General features: G+C 39.3%; 3 protein-coding genes across 13 annotated transcripts in view; 2 read left to right on the forward strand and 1 right to left on the reverse strand.

Moving 5' to 3' along the window:
• ADPRM (ADP-ribose/CDP-alcohol diphosphatase, manganese dependent) overlaps positions 1–17,568 on the reverse strand; it is a 144,783-nt gene that overhangs the window by 115,459 nt on the left and 11,756 nt on the right. For 2 of the 5 annotated variants that reach the window (XM_055258324.2, XM_055258323.2), the window contains exon 4: positions 15,496–15,899. The exons of the other annotated variants lie outside the window; for them this stretch is intronic. In XM_055258324.2, the coding sequence (XP_055114299.1) occupies positions 15,729–15,899 (171 nt within the window). In that variant the 3' untranslated portion in view covers positions 15,496–15,728. Of the gene's footprint in view, positions 1–15,495; positions 15,900–17,568 lie in introns of those variants that run through there. 5 annotated transcript variants of the gene reach the window in all.
• Positions 1–17,568, forward strand: part of TMEM220 (transmembrane protein 220) — a 32,900-nt gene that overhangs the window by 3,983 nt on the left and 11,349 nt on the right. For 2 of the 7 annotated variants that reach the window (XM_055258334.2, XM_055258333.2), the window contains 4 exons: positions 140–200; positions 1,270–1,393; positions 3,073–3,132; positions 10,848–12,348. In XM_055258334.2, the coding sequence (XP_055114309.1) occupies positions 140–200; positions 1,270–1,393; positions 3,073–3,132; positions 10,848–10,983 (381 nt within the window). In that variant the 3' untranslated portion in view covers positions 10,984–12,348. Of the gene's footprint in view, positions 1–139; positions 201–1,269; positions 1,394–3,072; positions 3,133–4,793; positions 6,392–10,847; positions 12,349–17,023; positions 17,128–17,568 lie in introns of those variants that run through there. The other 5 variants (XM_055258337.2, XM_055258336.2, XM_055258335.2 and 2 more) reach the window with 4 other exon arrangements.
• LOC129470469 (protein mago nashi homolog) lies at positions 6,398–10,738 on the forward strand. The gene has a single exon (XM_055258339.2). The coding sequence runs from the start codon at positions 10,029–10,031 to the stop codon at positions 10,326–10,328; it is 300 nt and encodes a 99-aa protein (XP_055114314.1). The 5' UTR covers positions 6,398–10,028; the 3' UTR covers positions 10,329–10,738.

Raw genomic sequence — 17,568 nt, forward strand, 5'->3', positions numbered from 1 at the left:
ATCACCATTGAAACTTACAGGGAAATCATGGGGCACAACAGCTACTGATCTCATCTTTCTTTACTTCCTACATCTCTGAACATCTCATATATTGGGCATACATCTTAACTCATGTAATTTCCTCTCTTTTTGCTAACAGGTGGTGTACACAATCCCTGCAGTACTGACCCTGCTTGTTGGACTTAACCCTCAAGTCACAGGTATAAGCCTTGCATTCTGAATGGAGAGACAGCAAATTGGATTTCCTCATAATAACGAGGGTCTATCTGCCCAACTCCCAGGAGTAAAACGTGGCTCTCTAGGCCTTTCTTCTCATTTCTGTTAATCAGAGGGGCTAATTCTAATCATCCTTATCCATCTTCAGGAAAACGTCAGAAGGATCTGCTGTAAAACAGCATCTTCTGTTTTATAGAAGTGACAGGACAGATTCTTCTTCACTTTCTGTAAAATAGTTTCTCCTAGTGGGGCTCGAATGTTCTCAGGGGCCTTAGAGTAAAAACTAATGAGTCCCACCTTGGTGGGGAAAATTCTGGTTCCCTAGATGCCTGGGCTCCCTGTATAGGCAGCTAGAACTCCGTCTGCATCTTTAAGGTAGATCAGTTAGGGCGCCTTTAGATACAAGATAGAAAATAACTCAAATGTGCTACGAGCTAGGAAGAAAAGGTATTGGTACAGTTTAGTGAAAAGGTGAGGGGTGGTGCTGGCTTCAGGCTGGTGGACTCGGAACTTTAACTTCTCTCCACCTCTCAGTTCCACCATCTGTCATGCTAACTTCACTCTTGGGCTCCACACAGTGGCCCTGCAGCCCCCCATTCACGTCTTCACGATGCCACGTCCAGTGGAATATGGACTGTGTTTGTTCACTCTACCAAAGTCTCAGAATGCAGTTGCTGGCTCTGATTGCTTATCTGTTTGTGCTGATGCAAATCACTGTGGCTGAGGAGATAACATGTATTGATTGACCTAGCCAAAGTCCAGTTCTCTGGGAAACATGGACTGTGAGTGTGGACATGGTGGATCCCCAAAGAAAATAAGGGTAATCGTCCTAGGAAGGGGAGCTGCTGAACAACCCAAACAAGAAATGGCCACTGAAGTTTATAATTAGTGCTGTGACCTCTGTGTTGTCCTAAAACAAAAAGGGGCGATGGGGGTGAGGGAGTCTGAATGTCTTTTCTGAAAGCAGACTATGGCAAAACATACAAAAAGATCATTTTTTTTTCTGTGGGGCTGTTTTTCCATGATTAACAACATCAGAACATCTATTTTTAGGTAATGTTATTTGGAAAAGTATCTCTGCAATACACATACTCTTTTGTATGGTGTGGGCTGTTGGCTTGGCATCCTACCTCTTGCGTCATACACAACAGAACATCTTACATGAGGAAGAAGGCAGGTGAGCGGTGATGTCTGCCCTGTGGAGGGATAGAACTGTGGGATAGAACTAAGGAATCGTGTTTGAACACCTCATCTGTGCACAATGATAACTGAATTCCCCCAAGGTACCCTGCGGGGCAGGGAAGGTACTATCTTCTTTATAAGCTGATGAAACTGAGGAAATAATGGAGCCAGGATTCAAACCCAGCCCCATCTATCAGACTTCATTATCACTGCTAGTGGCAGTCACTACATATTACATTATATTACTGTCAGGCCATTGGACTTTGCCCCCTTGTAACTAGCAACGGTATGATACAGTAATACTCAGTCCGATCTAATATGGTGATAACTCTGTCAGTCTCTGATGCAGTTCTGGTTTAAGCCAGAATCTTATCTACAAGTATGATCAGCCATCTCAGAGGTCAGTACTTTTTTTTTTGAAACGGAGTCTTGTTCTGTCGCCCAGGCTGGAGTACAGTGGCGTGATCTCTGCTCCCTGCAACCTCTGTCTCCCAGGTTCAACCTATTCTTCTGCCTCTGCCTCCGCCTCATGAGTAGCTGGGATTACAGGTGCATGCCACCACAGCCAGCTAATTTTTGTATTTTTAGTAGATACAGGGTTTCATCATGTTGGTCAGGCTGGTCTTGAACTCCTGACCTCGTGATCCGCCCTCCTCGGCCTCCCAAAGTGCTAGGATTACAGGCATGAGCCACTGCGCCCAGCCGAGAGATCAGTACTTTAAGTCAACCTGTTAGACTTGCCCTGGTATGTCTTGTGTCATTTCCTTGTCCTGACCACTTGCTCCTATTTTATCACCTCTTCCTTTGCTTACTCCCACCCTTGTCTCCAAGGACTTATTAATAGGTCCTTTCCTTTCCTTTCTACTCCTACTGACGTCTGCCAGCAACAAAATTCATAGACTTGTAAGTTAAACATCACTGAAAAGGTGTTTCTTTGTTATAACCCCCAATCTTTAGAACACTGGAGAGCCAATCTATAGGTTGGGTCTGTAGATGAGAATGTAGACCAAATGGGTTGAATCGCTTCCAGCGTGAAGCCCATGGGTTATAGTGAACTCAGCCTGGGGCTTCTAGTGGTATTATGGCTGACGTGATTGTTTTTTATTCTATGTAAAAGATATGTGCGTATAATACATATTTATAGAAGCATATACCCACCCCCAAAGTATTAGTCTGATTTGTACTACAAATCATTCCTCTCCCCTAGGAAGTGACCCAATCTCTTGTAGTATATACACCGCTCATGTATTGATTTGGGCTCATTCTGCCTCACACTGAAGCCTCTTTAAAAATGTAAAAGTAGTGACTGATCAAATCTGGGATTTTCTTAGTTGCACTCTTTCTTCCAGCGACCTGAAAAAAGTGATATATCTGTGGATTTTTAAAAATATTCATTTCATTTTGGGGGGATCCACTTATAAATCAAGGCATAGTCAGGGATCTCATACCTGCCTTTTAAGATGAAATGTATTTTCATATAAGTCTTTAAATTCTCTGAAAAAAGTAATTTATGAATCATGGTCAGATTTGAAAATATTCCATCGATGCCATAGATCTTGAGGGAGAGTCAGTCACTCAGTCAGAATGCACTATCAAGTGGTCATGGAGAGAATGTGATGATATGCATCTCACTTGTAGCCACTTCCAAAATCTGAAATGTACACCCTTTTATAGGGAGCTGTCTGGTCTGGTGATTATTACAGCATGGATTATCCTGTGCCACAGTTCCTCAAAGTAAGTATTCAACTCATTAGTTAAAATCACATCTTCACTTTGGGAGGCTGAGGCGGGCAGATCACGAGGTCAGAAGATCGAGACCATCCTGGCCAATATGGTCAAACCCTGTCTCTACTAAAATACAGAAAATTAGCCCGGTGTGGTGGCACGCACCTGTAGTCCCAGCTACTCGGGAGGCTGAGGCAGGGGAATCACTTGAACCCGGGAGACAGAGGTTGCAGTGAGCCAAGATTGTGCCATTGCACTCCAGCCTGGGCGACAGAGCGACACTCTGTCTCAAAAAAAAAAAAAAAAAAAAAAAAAATCACATCTTCAAGGCTGACAAAATCAGGTAGTAAGTGAAAAAACTGCCATACAAGTAAAAACAGGAATCTTTTGAAAGAAATCTTCCCTTTTCTTCAGGGAAGTTAATAATAGTTGATTTAAAGTGTCATGGTCACCCTTGTCCACAAAAACCATAGTTTTCTACAAGGCCCATTATAGTCATGGGCAGTTGTCAGCCTAAAGGGTGTTCTTCAGGGTGAAGGAAAATGATCTCAGGAGGAAACTTAGAGATTCAGGAAAGAATGAAGAGCAAAGACAATATAAATGCGTGTGTACATATCAATGAATATTAACTAATTAAACATATACAGGATAGAAATACATGACAACAGTGGCATAAAAGCTGGAAAAGAGTAAATGGAAGTTAAGTGTTCTAAGGTCCTTTAATTGTGTGAGAAGAGATAAAAGTATCCATTTATATTAGACTTTGATAAGTCAAGGATTAATGTTGTAATCGTTAGGGTAACCACTGATAGCATTAAAATGAGTACAGAAGGCAGGAGAAGGGGAAGGGGAAACAGAAACAATGGGACAAATAGGAAGCATGTGTTAAGATATAGATTTAAACCCAAATATATCAGAAATTACATTAAATGTAAAGGTAAAGATTTCAGTTAAGAGTCAAAGAATTTCAAAGTATATAAAAAGATTAAAAACCCAACTCTAGGCCAGGCGAGGTGGCTCACACCTGTAATCTCAGCACTTTGGGAGGCCGAGGCAGGTGGATCACCTGAGGTCAGGAGTTTGAGACCAGCCTGGCCAACATGGCGGAACCCCGTCTCTACTAAAAATACAAAAAAATTAGCCAGGCATGGTGGCAGTCACCTGTAATCCCAGCTACTTGGGAGGCTGAGGCAAGAGAATTGCTTGAACCCGGGAGTCGGAGGTTGCAGTGAGCTGAGGTAGCACTATTGCACTCCAGCCTGCGTGACAGAGCGGGACTCCATCTCAAAAAAAAAAAAAAAAAAAGAAAAGCCCAGCTCTACACTGCTTACAAAAGACAACCCTTAACTGTACTGATATAGAAAGATTTAAAGTCAAAAGATGAAAAAAAACTACAAACACCAGCCAAATGAAATACAGTATTGCAATTTTAACAACAAAGTAGAATTTAAGGCAATTATTGGAGAAAAACAACTTTTTGTGAATTTTTGTTTTAACTTTTATTTTGAATTTTCAAACATATATAAAAGCAGAGAGACTAATATCGTGAATCAGATATACTCATCACCCAGCTTCAACAATTAATTGGTATGTCCAATCTTGTTTTATCTAAACCTTATCCGCACCACACTGCCAAACTATTTTTTTTCTTTTTTCTTTTTTTTTTTGAGACAGAGTCTTGCTCTGTTGCTCAGGCTGGAGTGCAGTGGCGCGATCTCGGCTTGCTGCAACCTCCGCCTCCCAGGTTCAAGCAATTCTCCTGCGTCAGCCTCCCAAGTAGCTGGGATTACAGGCAGGTGACACCACGTCCGTCTAATTTTTGTGTTTTTAGTAGAGATGGGGTTTCACCATGTTGGCCAGGATGGTCTCAAACTCCTGACCTCAAGTGATCTGCCTGCCTCAGCCTCCCAAAGTGCTGGGATTACAGGCGTGAGCCACTGCACCCGGCCAGTTTAAACATATTTAGTGTGTTTCAGTCCATGACAGTTATTGTCTTTACTGATGCGCAGACTGTCCCATTTTTGTCCAGTGGCACTTATTCAGGTCTGCTCCTGAATTCTTTCTGACATGACCCTAGTAAACCTTTTATAGCTTCCTTGTTTTCTGGTATGACAAGATGTTCCAGGCACATGTTATACCCAGGATCATGTTTTAGGCCACAGACCTGGAATCAACAGTGTTTGCAATGTTTGTGAATTTATATATATATCATAAATGTATATGCATACATATATACATGTACGCATATACATTTAAAGTTAAAATGTCTTACGAGTTTATACTAACTACTCAAATTCAGAGGTACCAGTTCTTATTAACCTTATTGGACATTTTATATCTCTATCTCCTTTTAATCATGGCAAAATTTCTAGTCTCAGTGACCTAAACATAATCACCCATCTGATTTATTCTACAATGCAAATGCAATCTCCAAATAATAATATGACTACTGAAAACAGGTTCTTTTGTTTGTTTCTGTTATTAGGATATAACCTACTAAGGGATGTACACTCAAATTACTGGGCATAGTTGTTCTGTATGCTAATCCCACCAAATAAATACACAGTTAGATTCATTTATTTCTAGGGCTAATTGTATTGAAAATGTATTGATATTATTTTATAATTATGTAAAATATCTAATTGGCTCAAAAGTCAAATCTATAAAATAAGATATATTGAAAGAAACCCGGCTTCTCCAGCCCCCTGACCCTATAGCTTCCCTTTCCCTATGGGGGAAAATTTTTTCAGTTTTATAGTTTATCCTTCCACGATTTTTCAGTGGAGCAAATGTGTGACTTAGTTGTATTCCTGCTTATGTAAGGTAACTGGCAGTGTATTGTACACAGTTGTATTCCACTTGCTTTACAATTTACTACATCCTGGAGATCATTCTATAGTATAGAAAAACTTTTCTTACTCTGCTGATGGCTCCATAGCTTAATCAACCAGTCCTCTACTATTTAGATAGTATCCAGGCTTTTGCTATTAAAAATAGTGCCGCAGTTAATAGTGATATGCATATATCTAACATATTTTTACCAGTGTGTCTTTGAGATGAATTCCTGGAAGTGAGACTGCTGGGTCAAAGTGTAATTGCATAGTTCATATTTCTATATACTCCCAAATTCCCCCTCCAGGTAGCTCTTCCATTTTGCATCCCCACCAGCCATGGCTAACAGTGTCTGTTTCCCCATAGCCTTGCCAACAGCGTATGTTATCAAAATCTTGAATTTTTACTAATCGGATAGTTGAGAAAGGGGTAGTTTTAGCTTGCATTTCTCTTATTAAGAGCAAAAGTGAGCACATTTTCATATGGTTCAGAGCCATTTATATTTCTTTTTCTGTAAAAATCTTGGTCTATCTCTGAGCAGTGTAGGTTTAACCTGATTCTAAGGTTGCTGGTCTTCTCTATTTTTAGAAGCTCTATCTGTGATGTAAGCTGAAAGCATTTCTTTGCACTTTGTTATTTTCCTTTAACTTTGCTTATGCAAAGTATACTTTGCCATGAAAAAGTCTTTTGTTGTTTTTTTCATGTAATTGTATTTATCAGTCCTTTTCCTTATTGCTTCTGGATTTGGAGTCATAGTTAGGAAAACCTTCTCTGTCTCAGATTGTAAAGTAACTTACCCATGTTTTCTTCTAATACCTGTATGGTTCCATTTGTACATTTAAATATTTGATGTGTTTAGAATTTATCCTGGTGTAGGCCAGACGCGGTGGCTTACACCTATAATCCCAGCACTTTGGGAGGCCAAGGTGGGCGGATCACAAGGCTAGGAGTTCATGACTAGCCTGGCCAAATGGTGAAACCCCGTCTCTACTGAAAATACAAAAATTAGCCGGGCATGGTGGCGCATGCCTGTAGTCCCAGCTACTTGGGATGCTGAGGCAGGAGAATCACTTGAACCCAGGAGGCAGAGGTTGCAGTGAGCCGAGATCACGCCACTGCACTCCAGCCTGGGAGACAAAGAGAGACTCCGTCTCAAATAAATAAATGAATAAATAAATAAATAGATAGAATTTATCCTGGTGTAATGGTATGAAGAACATGTCTAATTTTATATTTTTCTATGTGGCTATCTGGTTATCTCAACACAACTTATTAGAAAGTAGATTCATGATGCCAACGGAAGACACTTTTTAATGACAAAAGATTGAATTCATCAAGAAGATATAACAATGCTAAATTTGTATGAACCTAATAACATAGCTTCCAAATAGAACAAAAATTGACAGAGCTAAAGAAGAAAAATGGAAAAAGCCACAATCATCTTGGGAGACTAACACACTTCTCTCAGTTACTAACAAACAAACACAGAAAAGAAAAATAATGATATAAAAGATGTTAACCACACAATAAACCAAGAATGGCAGGATACACATTCTTTTCAAGTGCACATTGAGTATTTTACAAAAAGACTATATGTTTGGCCATGAAATAAGTACCAACAAATTTCAAAGGACTGAAATCCTACAGACTATGTTATTTGACCACGGTGCAATTAAGCTAGAAATCATTAACAAAAAAGATAATTAGGCAATTCCTGTATATTTGGAAGTTAGGAAATACACTTTCAAATAACACTTGGGTCAAAGAAGAAATCACAATGGAAATTAGAAAATATTTTGAACTGAATAAGGTGAATACTACATATCAAAATGTGTGAGATGCAGCTAAAAATCATGCTTAGCGGGAAACGTACAGCCATAAGTACATTTTTTTTTAAGCTTCCAGGAAGTTAGCAATTTTTCATTTCAAGAAGTTAGGAAAAGAACAGCAAGTTAAACCCCAAAGAAACAAGAAGAAAATAAACATCAAAGCAGAAGTCAGTGAAATAAAAAATCAACATAAAAATAGAGAATCAACAAGGTCAAATACTGATTCTCTAAAATGATTTATAACATTGATAAGCCCTGACAAGACAAAAAGGAAAAAAGAACACGAGGAAGTACAAATAACAAATATCAGGAATAAAAAAGAGAATACTACTATATATCTAGTAAGTATTGTAAAAATCATAAGTGGATATTATGAAGAACTTTACACCAATAAATTTGAAAATATAAATTAGACAAATTTCTTGAAAAAATACAGTTTACCAACATTTACACAAGAAGAAATACTCAGAACAGTCCCATAACTATTAAAGAAATTGAGTTCATAGGGCCGGGCATGGTGGCTCACGCCTGTAATCAGCACTTTGGGAGGCTGAGGTGGGCGGATCACCTGAGGTCAGGAGTTCGAGACCACCCTGGCTAGCACGGTGAAACCCCGTCTCTACTAAAAATACAAAAAATTAGCTGGGCGTGGTGGCGGGCGCCTGTAATCCCAGCTACTTGGGAGGCTGAGACAGGATAATCGCTTGAACCCCGGAGGCAGAGGTTGCAATGAACCAACATCGCACCACTGCACTCCAACCTGGGTGATGAATGAAACTCCGTCTCAAAAAAAAAAAAAAAAATTGAGTTCATAATTTAAATTTTTCCTAAAGGAAAACTCTACACCTAGATGGCATAGCTGGAGACGTCTACATAATATTTAAGGAAAAAAAAATACCAACTTTCAATATTTCCAGAGAATAGAAAAAGGAGAAACACTTTCCAACTAATTTTATGAGGACAGGTAACCAAAACTTGACAAGAACATGACAAAAAAATGAAATTACATGGCAGTCTCACTCATGACCACAGATGGAAAACTCCTAAACAACACGTTAGCAAATCAAATCCTGCAGTATATAACCCAACCACCAACTTGGGTTTATTCTAGGAATGCAAAGTTAGTTTCACATTAAAAAAACCAACCAATGTTTTCCACCACATTAATGGAATGGAATAAGAGAATAAACTATCTTCTAGAGCCATACAGAAACAGCATTTCATAAAATTCAGCATCCATTTATGTTAAAAGCTCTTAGAAAATGGGCGTAGGAGAGAACTTAACCTGATAGAAGATATCTACACTGAAGCCTGAGACTTAATGGTGAACAGTTGAAAACTTTCCCTCTGAGACCAGGAATGAGATGAGGTTGGCCACATTGCCACTTGTACTCAATGCCATGCTAGCTATTGTCCAAGCCGGTAAAATAAGGCAAGAGAAAGAAATAAAATGCCCAAGGATTGGACAAGGAGAAATGAAATTTTCATGATTTGTGGGTGATATGAATACGTGTAGAAAATTAAAAAGAATCTAAAAAATTACTAGAATAAGTGAGTTTTGTATGATCACTGGATCAGGATACAAGAATTAACTGCTTTTCTATCAGGAAGTAACAGAAAGTGATAATACAAAAAGTTAACATTTATAAAAACATTCAAAAAATCAACTCCGTAGGAATAAATCTAGCAGAGATATGCAAAATCTCTACACATAAGACTATAACACATTATGGGAGAAATTGAAGAAGATCTAAATAATTGGAGGGCTAAACATATAATGACAAAAGGATGAATAAATAAAATGATAGAATAGAATTTAGAAACGGATCTATACATATGTAGGGTTTTGACTTACTTATGACAAAGATGGTACTTCAGGGTAGCTAAGAAGGCAGTCTTTTCAATAAATAGGCTAGGATAAATTCAATGTCCATTTGAAAAAAAGTGAAACAACCCCTACTTTACAACTTTCATAGAAATCAATTCCAAGGGGATCACAGATCTATTATAAAAAAGCAAAACAGAGTGTTGGGTGCAGACCACGGTGGTGCAGCTTTCTTTTAGAAGTTCAGTCTCAGTTGTCTTTTGCAAGCCATGGAGAATGACTTTTATCTGCGCTACTACGTGGGGCACAAGGGCAAGTTCAGCCACGAGTTTCTGGAGTTTGAGTTCTGACCAGACAGGAAATTAAGATAAGCCAACACAGCAATTACAAGAATGATGTCATGATCAGAAAAGAGGCTTATGTTCAGAAAAGAGGCTTATGTACATAAAAGCATGATGGAGGAACTGAAGAGTATAATTGATGACAGTGAAATTACCAAAGAGGATGATGCGTTATGGCCTCCTCCCAACCGAGTGGGCTGGCAGGAGCTTGAAATCATTATTGGAGATGAACACATTTCTTTTACAACATCAAAAATTGGTTCCCTTATTGATGTCAGTCAATCCAAGGATCCAGAAGGCTTACAAGTATTTTATTATCCTGTCCAGGACGCTAAAGTGTTTGGTCTTCAGTCTTATTGGATTACACTTCAAGATTAAACCCATCTAAACTGAATATTGATGTGGACATGGGGGGGGTGGGTAGTTTTTAATTACCATTATCAAGAACATTTTGTGTCTATCAGGGCAGTATATTTTTATAAACTATAAATGATTATCTTTAATAAATATGTGATAAAATCAAAAAAAAAAAAAGCAAAACAATAAAACTTCTAGACAATAGCATCCAAACCTTGGTGAGGGAAATTCTTAAACAGAACACAAAAATCATTAGGAAAAGATCAACTTTAACATTGTCAAATTAATCAATGACTTCTCTTCCTCAAAAGACATCAAGTGGGACAAGGTATTTGTAATACATATAAACAAGGATTTATATTTAGCATATATATAATGAATTTCTACAAATCAATGAGTTATATTTCAGTAAAACAACTGAGATGAGAACATACTAAAATGTAATTATGTGTTTTATCAATTCAGTCTTTATACTTGTTTCCAAAGCAATCCATAATTTTTATGGGATTTTTATTTATAATAATTTTTGTGTCTTTATAGGAATCCAGTTGGTGGAAGAATTCAGTTGGCTATTGCCATTGTAATCACACTTTTCCCATTTATCTCATGGGTCTACATATATATTAACAAGGAAATGCAGTCCTCCTGGCCAACTCATTGCAAGACAGTAATTTAAATAAATTCAAGAACTTCGTTTTTAAAATGAATATTTTCAATCAATTTTTTATAAACATTAGGGGAACAAGCCAGGAGTTTATTTCAGGTAATTTGGGCTAATAAGAGTTTTTTAAAACTCCATACAACTTTTTAAGGGTGCATATAATTCAATATAAGATTGGATTGGACAAGTAAGAGATGGTCTGATATTTTCTGGAAGACTTTCTGCAGGGTCTTGTGCCATAATGTAGTGGAAAAGGCTAGAGAATAGATGTTTAAAAATACAAGTTCTAACTCAACTTTGTAACTATGTAATTTGGGCAAATATATAAACCTCCTGGTGGATATTTATCTATAAAATAGGATTAATGCCAGATCTACTTACTTATACAGTAGCAAGGATCAATCTAGATAACGTAAGAACACTGAAGATATAAAGTGTTCGGAAAGATTACAGAGGGCTGCCCATGATTAAAATAGAAGGGAGCAGGGATTGGGTAATACAGTGAAATAGAGGTTCAAGAGAGGGCTATACCCCGATCTTTTTTTTTAAAGACAGTCTCACTCTGTCGCCCAGGCTGGAGTGCAGTGGCATGATCATGGCTCACTGCAGTCCTGACCTCCCAGGGCTCAGGTGATCCTCCTACCTCAGCCTCCCAAGAAGCTAGGACTACAAGTGTGCACCACCATGCCCGGCTAATTTTTTTTTAATTTTTTGTAGAGACAGGGTTTCGCCATGTTGTCCAGACTGGTCTTGAATTCCTGAGTTCAAGTGATCTGTCCACCTCGGCCTCCCAAAGTGCTGGGATTACAGGTGTGAGCCACCATGCCCAGTCCAGCCCTAAATTAATCTTATCCAGAGCTGGCATAGTGCAGTGAACTAAAGGAGAACTCTAGGTGAATCAAATGAGCAGGCATGTCTTGGAAAGAGAAGGAAGCTGGATAGAATAAAGGAATTAGGGACCAAACAAGAAGGAAATAGGGAATATAACTACATTCTAAATGAGAAATAAGGTCAAAATCTATACACATTCTTTATAAATGGATGTCCAAAATAACCCTAGGGAAGAGAGCTTTTTTTTTTCATTTCCATTTTCATTTAAAAATGGATACCTGATTATTAGAAAACTTATAATTGTGTTTGGAACAACTTGAGTATTTGAATCTAATTTTCCAATTGCAAATTTTATGTTACCTAAATACAGATAAAGTATTTCCAATGAAAATTTAGTGTCCAAATGAGTGGGGCTATAAATGTAAAATACACTGGATTTTAAAGACATGGTAGAAAAAGAATGTAAAATTTTTTTGTATTGATTACATGTTGAAACAATATTTTGGCTATATTGGGTTAAATATACTATTAAAGTTGATTTTATCTGTTTCTGTTTGCTTTTATTTACGTGGCTTACATTGCATTTCTGTTGGACAGTCCTGTATTTAAGTATCTAGATGGCAACTTTTTACATACGCAAGCATCAAATTCTGGTCAGATACTGTTTTGTCTGATCTAGGAAAGAGAGATCTGGGAAATACTTCACTCAAAAAGAACGAGTAGTACCTTCCACAGGTTAGGAGAGTGTAAATGAGTCTGGTAGTTTGTCTATTTTTATTGTCTTTATTACTATAGTAAGTATTCTATAAATATCTGTTAAAGGAGGTATGTGAGGCCGGGCGCGGTGGCTCACGCTTGTAATCCCAGCACTTTGGGAGGCCGAGGCGGGTGGATCACGAGGTCAGGAGATCGAGACCACAGTGAAACCCCGTCTCTACCAAAAATACAAAAAATTAGCCGGGCGTGGTGGCGGGCGCCTGTAGTCCCAGCTACTCAGAGAGGCTGAGGCAGGAGAATGGCGTGAACCCGGGAGGTGGAGCTTGCAGTGAGCCGAGATTGCGCCACTGCACTCCAGCCTGGGCGACAGAGCAAGACTCCGTCTCAAAAAAAAAAAAAAAAAAAAAAAAAAAAAAAAAAAAAGGAGGTATGTGTATTTTGTTTTTGTTATTGGCACAGTGGCCACTGAATGGTGAGAAATTCTCTAAAATTAAGACTTGAATTAAGTAAAAAGGGAGAAAACAAATCTAGTTGATATTAAAAGTCAAAGTGAAACTTAAGGGTCAGTAAAATGCAGGTAAAGGATTTGAGTTTTCCAGTGTACATTTTGCTTACATATTTGTGGCTTTTATACCTCCTTTAGTATTAATTAACTACTGAAGTCACATGCCAAGAAACAGACTCATTTGCAAATTCCCTATGGGTTCTACCCATTGACCAAGTCATGTTTACTTCTGTGCTTAAAGACAGTAATGTTCAAGATGTGCTTTCATCATGTATGCCTCTCCCACATCAGACTACGAAATTATGTGAATATTCAGCCTCTTTTGCATCTCGAGTTAAGCATATAAAAGGCACTTTTGGTGGAATCGTCTTTTGAAGAGTATTAATGAAATTGAATTTAAGTATTATTAAATTTAATATTTCTATTATTAAAATCTTTTTTTGAGATGGAGTCTTGCTCTGTCCCCCAGTCTGGAGTGCAATGGCATGATCTCAGTTCACTACAATCTCCACCTCCTGGGTTCAAGCGATTCTCCTGCCTCAGCCTCCCGAGTAGCTGGGACTACAGGCACCTGCCACCATGCCCAGGTAATTTTTGTATTTTTAGTAGAGACGGGGTTTCACCATGTTGGCCAGGCTGGTCTGGAACTCCTGACCTAAGGTGATCCACCCACCTCGGCCTCCCAAAGTGCTGGGATTATAGGTGTGAGCCACCATGCCCAGCCTCTATTATTAAAATCTTTCACACCTTCACATTTTTCTTCCATTGTTCTCTATTTCACACAAATCTAATCATGTATTCCCCAGTTCAGAAAGCTCTAAGGGCTCCACACTATCTGGCAAGTTAAATTCTAACTCTTGGCTCATCAGTCAAGGCTCTCCATAATATGGCCCCAGCCTGTCCTCTTCTGCTGTATTTCTTGCCATATCCCCCTGCTCCCAGCCCGGCACCTTCCTGGTGAATCGTCACAGCATGACTTGCCATGTCTGACTCTGGCATATCCTTCGATGCCTCTGCTTTTGCTTTTCTACTTAATATACTCTTCCCCACTTATTCAAGCCATTTTTCTTCATTTTGCATGTCATCCCCAATCCCTTCGAACAAAATTAAATTCATCTTCCATGTTCTCAGTCATTTCTTTGTGTGACAGCAAATTTCACACACTTGAATCATGGATGTCTAATTCATGGTAAGGTCTATGAGTGCAAGAGTACATTATAGTCACCTCTGTGGTCAGCTGAACAGTGGCCCTCAGAGAGATACATGTCCTAATCCCTGGATATGTGTTACCTTATATCACAAAATAAATTTTGCAGATGTGATTAAGCCACCCTGAGATGGGGGTTACCTGGATTATCTGGTTGGGCCCTAAATGTTACTACAAGTGTCCTTGCAAGACGAAGTCTGAAGTAGATCTGACTACAGACAGCAGAGAATATGATATGACAGTAAAGAAAGATTTGAAGATGCTACACTGCTGGCTTTGAAGACAGAAGAAGGGGCCATGAGCCACAGAATGCAAGAAGTACAGCTCTGGAGGCTGGAAAAGGATTCCTCCTAGACCCTCCTCAGGGAGCATGGCCATGCCAACACCTTGGTTTCAGCCAAGTGGAAATGATTTCAGACTTCTGACCTCCAGAACTGCAAGAGAACAAGTATATGTTGGTTTAAGCCACCAGGTTTGTGGGAATTTGTTACAGCAGCCATAGAAAGCTAACACTCCTTTATATCCCTATAGTGCCCATGTATTCAACAGGCATGCTTATTTCTTATAGTTGTTTAGGCCCTGAATCAAACTTTCTCTACACCTGAATAGTCCCCATTTGCCATCTAATGTTTCTGCACATAAGCCTTAGCATATATGAAAACAGTGTTAAACATGTCCCATTAGTGTATAAAGGGAGTCCGTGTAAATTTATTTACCTGCTGTAGCTTCACACAGCAATGGCTGGTGGCCCAAACAGACCAGGCCGGGTGGCACATGGCTGCACTGCCACTTGGTCCTACGAATCCCAAGAGGACTACATGACTTTTCTGGAGGCCCTTCTTACAGGGATGGGAGCGCCACATGCTTACCGGTGAAATAACTATTGGTAATTTTGTTTACAAAATGGGAATACAAGCCTATAAAAATCCAAGTATAGGTGTTCTGAGCAAAAATTGTCCAAAGCTCATTTACACAGCAGGGTGAATAGAAGAAGCTTACCTGAGCTTATATGCTGAACTTGAAGTTACATAGTTAACACATGTGAATACATTCTCCTCGTAAAAAGTTAAAAAAAATCAGGTAAGGCCAAATAAAATCCTTCATGAGGACTATACGCCCCTTATGAGGACTATACGCCCCTGCCTCAGTTTCCTCCCTGGTTTATTTTGTTTCTAACTTACAATGGATACATGATCCAAAATAACATTTCTGAGTATTTTATCAACCATCACACACTGAAACTATAAATACATTTTGTTATGCAAGCTGAATACTAAACAATGAGACGGAGGATTTTTATTTTTTCGTTTAGGAGGGACAAACACAAAGCTCATTTTCTATCAAGTTAAAATAAATTAGACTAACAATGGAAGGCTCTTTCTTTCTTGTAATTCATAATTCTGTCTGGAACTCTGCCTCTCCCTTTCAACATCATTTTGTCAGGATAGACATGAACTGTGCCAAAGGCTTGGCTGTCTGGAGCTGTTTCAATAACTCCTTCTAGGTTGACGTGGTATACACCAAAAGGATCCTCAGAGTAGCCACCATCATGGGTGTGACCAGCAAAGAAACACACCACACACTCATGAGACCAAATGACTGCCAGGGCATCTCTGTAGTTCCAGGCCAGGCACACATTGTCAGAGGCGTCCGGGTAAATGGGAAGATGGCCTGTTAGTTAAAGAAACAAAGAGTTATGAGCCAATTAAGAAATAGCTCTTCTATAAAAATAAATGGGTAAAAGCTAGTACTCAGAAAAAGAAAAAAAATTGCTATCTCATTATGCAAATGAACTGAGACCAGAGAGAATTCACACACATGAGAAAACTAGGCCATCTACAGCCACATCTCTGGAGCATAGAAGGGTAAGACAGTTCACATGAGGCGCGACAGGCTGCTGTAGAGGCAAAACCCTGAATCTCTGAGGCCTACGTCATCTCAAGTTGCCCAAACACCGAGGAAGATCGAGGGTGTCCTATGCAGGGCAGTCTGCAAAAGCAGCCTGAAATTGGGCAGATGCTGTGCTGGAATCCAATCCCATTGATTTCCTTAAATATGAATGTTATATACACAGAATGATGTAACACTAAATAAAAGAACAGGTCGGGTGTGGTGGCTCATGCCTGTAATCCCAACACTTTGGGAAGCCAAGGCAGCTGGATCAGCTGAGGTCAGGAGTTCAAGACCAGTCTGGACAACATGGTGAAACCCTGTCTCTACTAAAAATACAAAAATTAGCCAGGCGTGCTGGTGTGTGCCTGTAGTTCCAGCTACTCAGGAGGCTGAAGCAGAAGAACTGCTTGAATTCGGGAGGTGGAGGTTGCAGTGAGCCAAGATCACACCACCACACTTCAGCCCGGATGACAAAGCAAGACTCCGTCTCAAAAAATAAAAACGTAAATATAAATAAATAAATAAACAGTTTAGGCATGGGCCATGGATTATGTGTCACTGACATAAACAATGCCTCTGAACTGATTTATGGGACTTTAAACATCCATGAGATCAAGGTAGCCATACCCACTTTTCAGATGAAAAACTGAGTTAAAACAGGGAAGATTTATACTGGCATCCACAGGAGATATATAGAAGTAGAGTTAGGAGAAGTTCAAATTTCTGACAGCAACACATCTATGATCAAGCCACAGTTCTCACTCTGAAGTACAGCTCACATTGCATCTTCCCATTAAATCACTTTTTTTCTATTACCGTTCATTTTTATTCTAAAATTTAAACATGCTTCTATTTAATATCTGTTTGTAATACAAGGTTTTGTTTTGTTTGTTTTTTTAAAGTGCATACACGTGCTGATTACCACCTAAGGGCTAAGCGTCCAAAGGCATGTGCTGCTTTCCAGCACCTCGAAGCCATATTGACTCATCTGTCAAGTCCCTGTAGCATTCGACGCCATTAGTTGTTCCCTTCTCACTGAAACACTTGGATTCCAGGACACCACTGTTTCTCCCAGTGGTGTCTTTCTAGTTTTCCCCCAACTTCAATGGCCACTAATTTCCAGTCTCCTATGCTGGTTTCCCCTCATTTCCCCAGCGTCTTACCAGGAGTGCCTGAATGCTTGGTCCTCGGACTTCTCTATTTATACCGGCTGCATTGGTGATCTCTTAGTGATTTACATGCCTTAAATGTCATCTATACTCTTTCAACTTCCACATTTATTATCTAGCCCAAATCTCTATTCTGAATTTCAGACTTCTAATGTCCAAACGAGATGTCTAGTAGGCATATGAAACTTCTATTTCCAAACCTGAACCCCTGCCCTCTCCACTCGCACCCCTCATCCTGCAGTGTCCCCTATCTCAGCTAATGGCAATTCTATCCTTCC

This window comes from Symphalangus syndactylus, chromosome 20 (genome assembly GCF_028878055.3).
Source record: "Symphalangus syndactylus isolate Jambi chromosome 20, NHGRI_mSymSyn1-v2.1_pri, whole genome shotgun sequence".
Lineage (NCBI taxonomy): Eukaryota > Metazoa > Chordata > Mammalia > Primates > Hylobatidae > Symphalangus > Symphalangus syndactylus.

Excerpts from the sequence above, each read along its gene's own strand:
- LOC129470469 (XM_055258339.2), top strand. The coding sequence starts at position 10,029 with ATGTTCAGAAAAGAGGCTTATGTACATAAAAGCATGATGGAGGAACTG.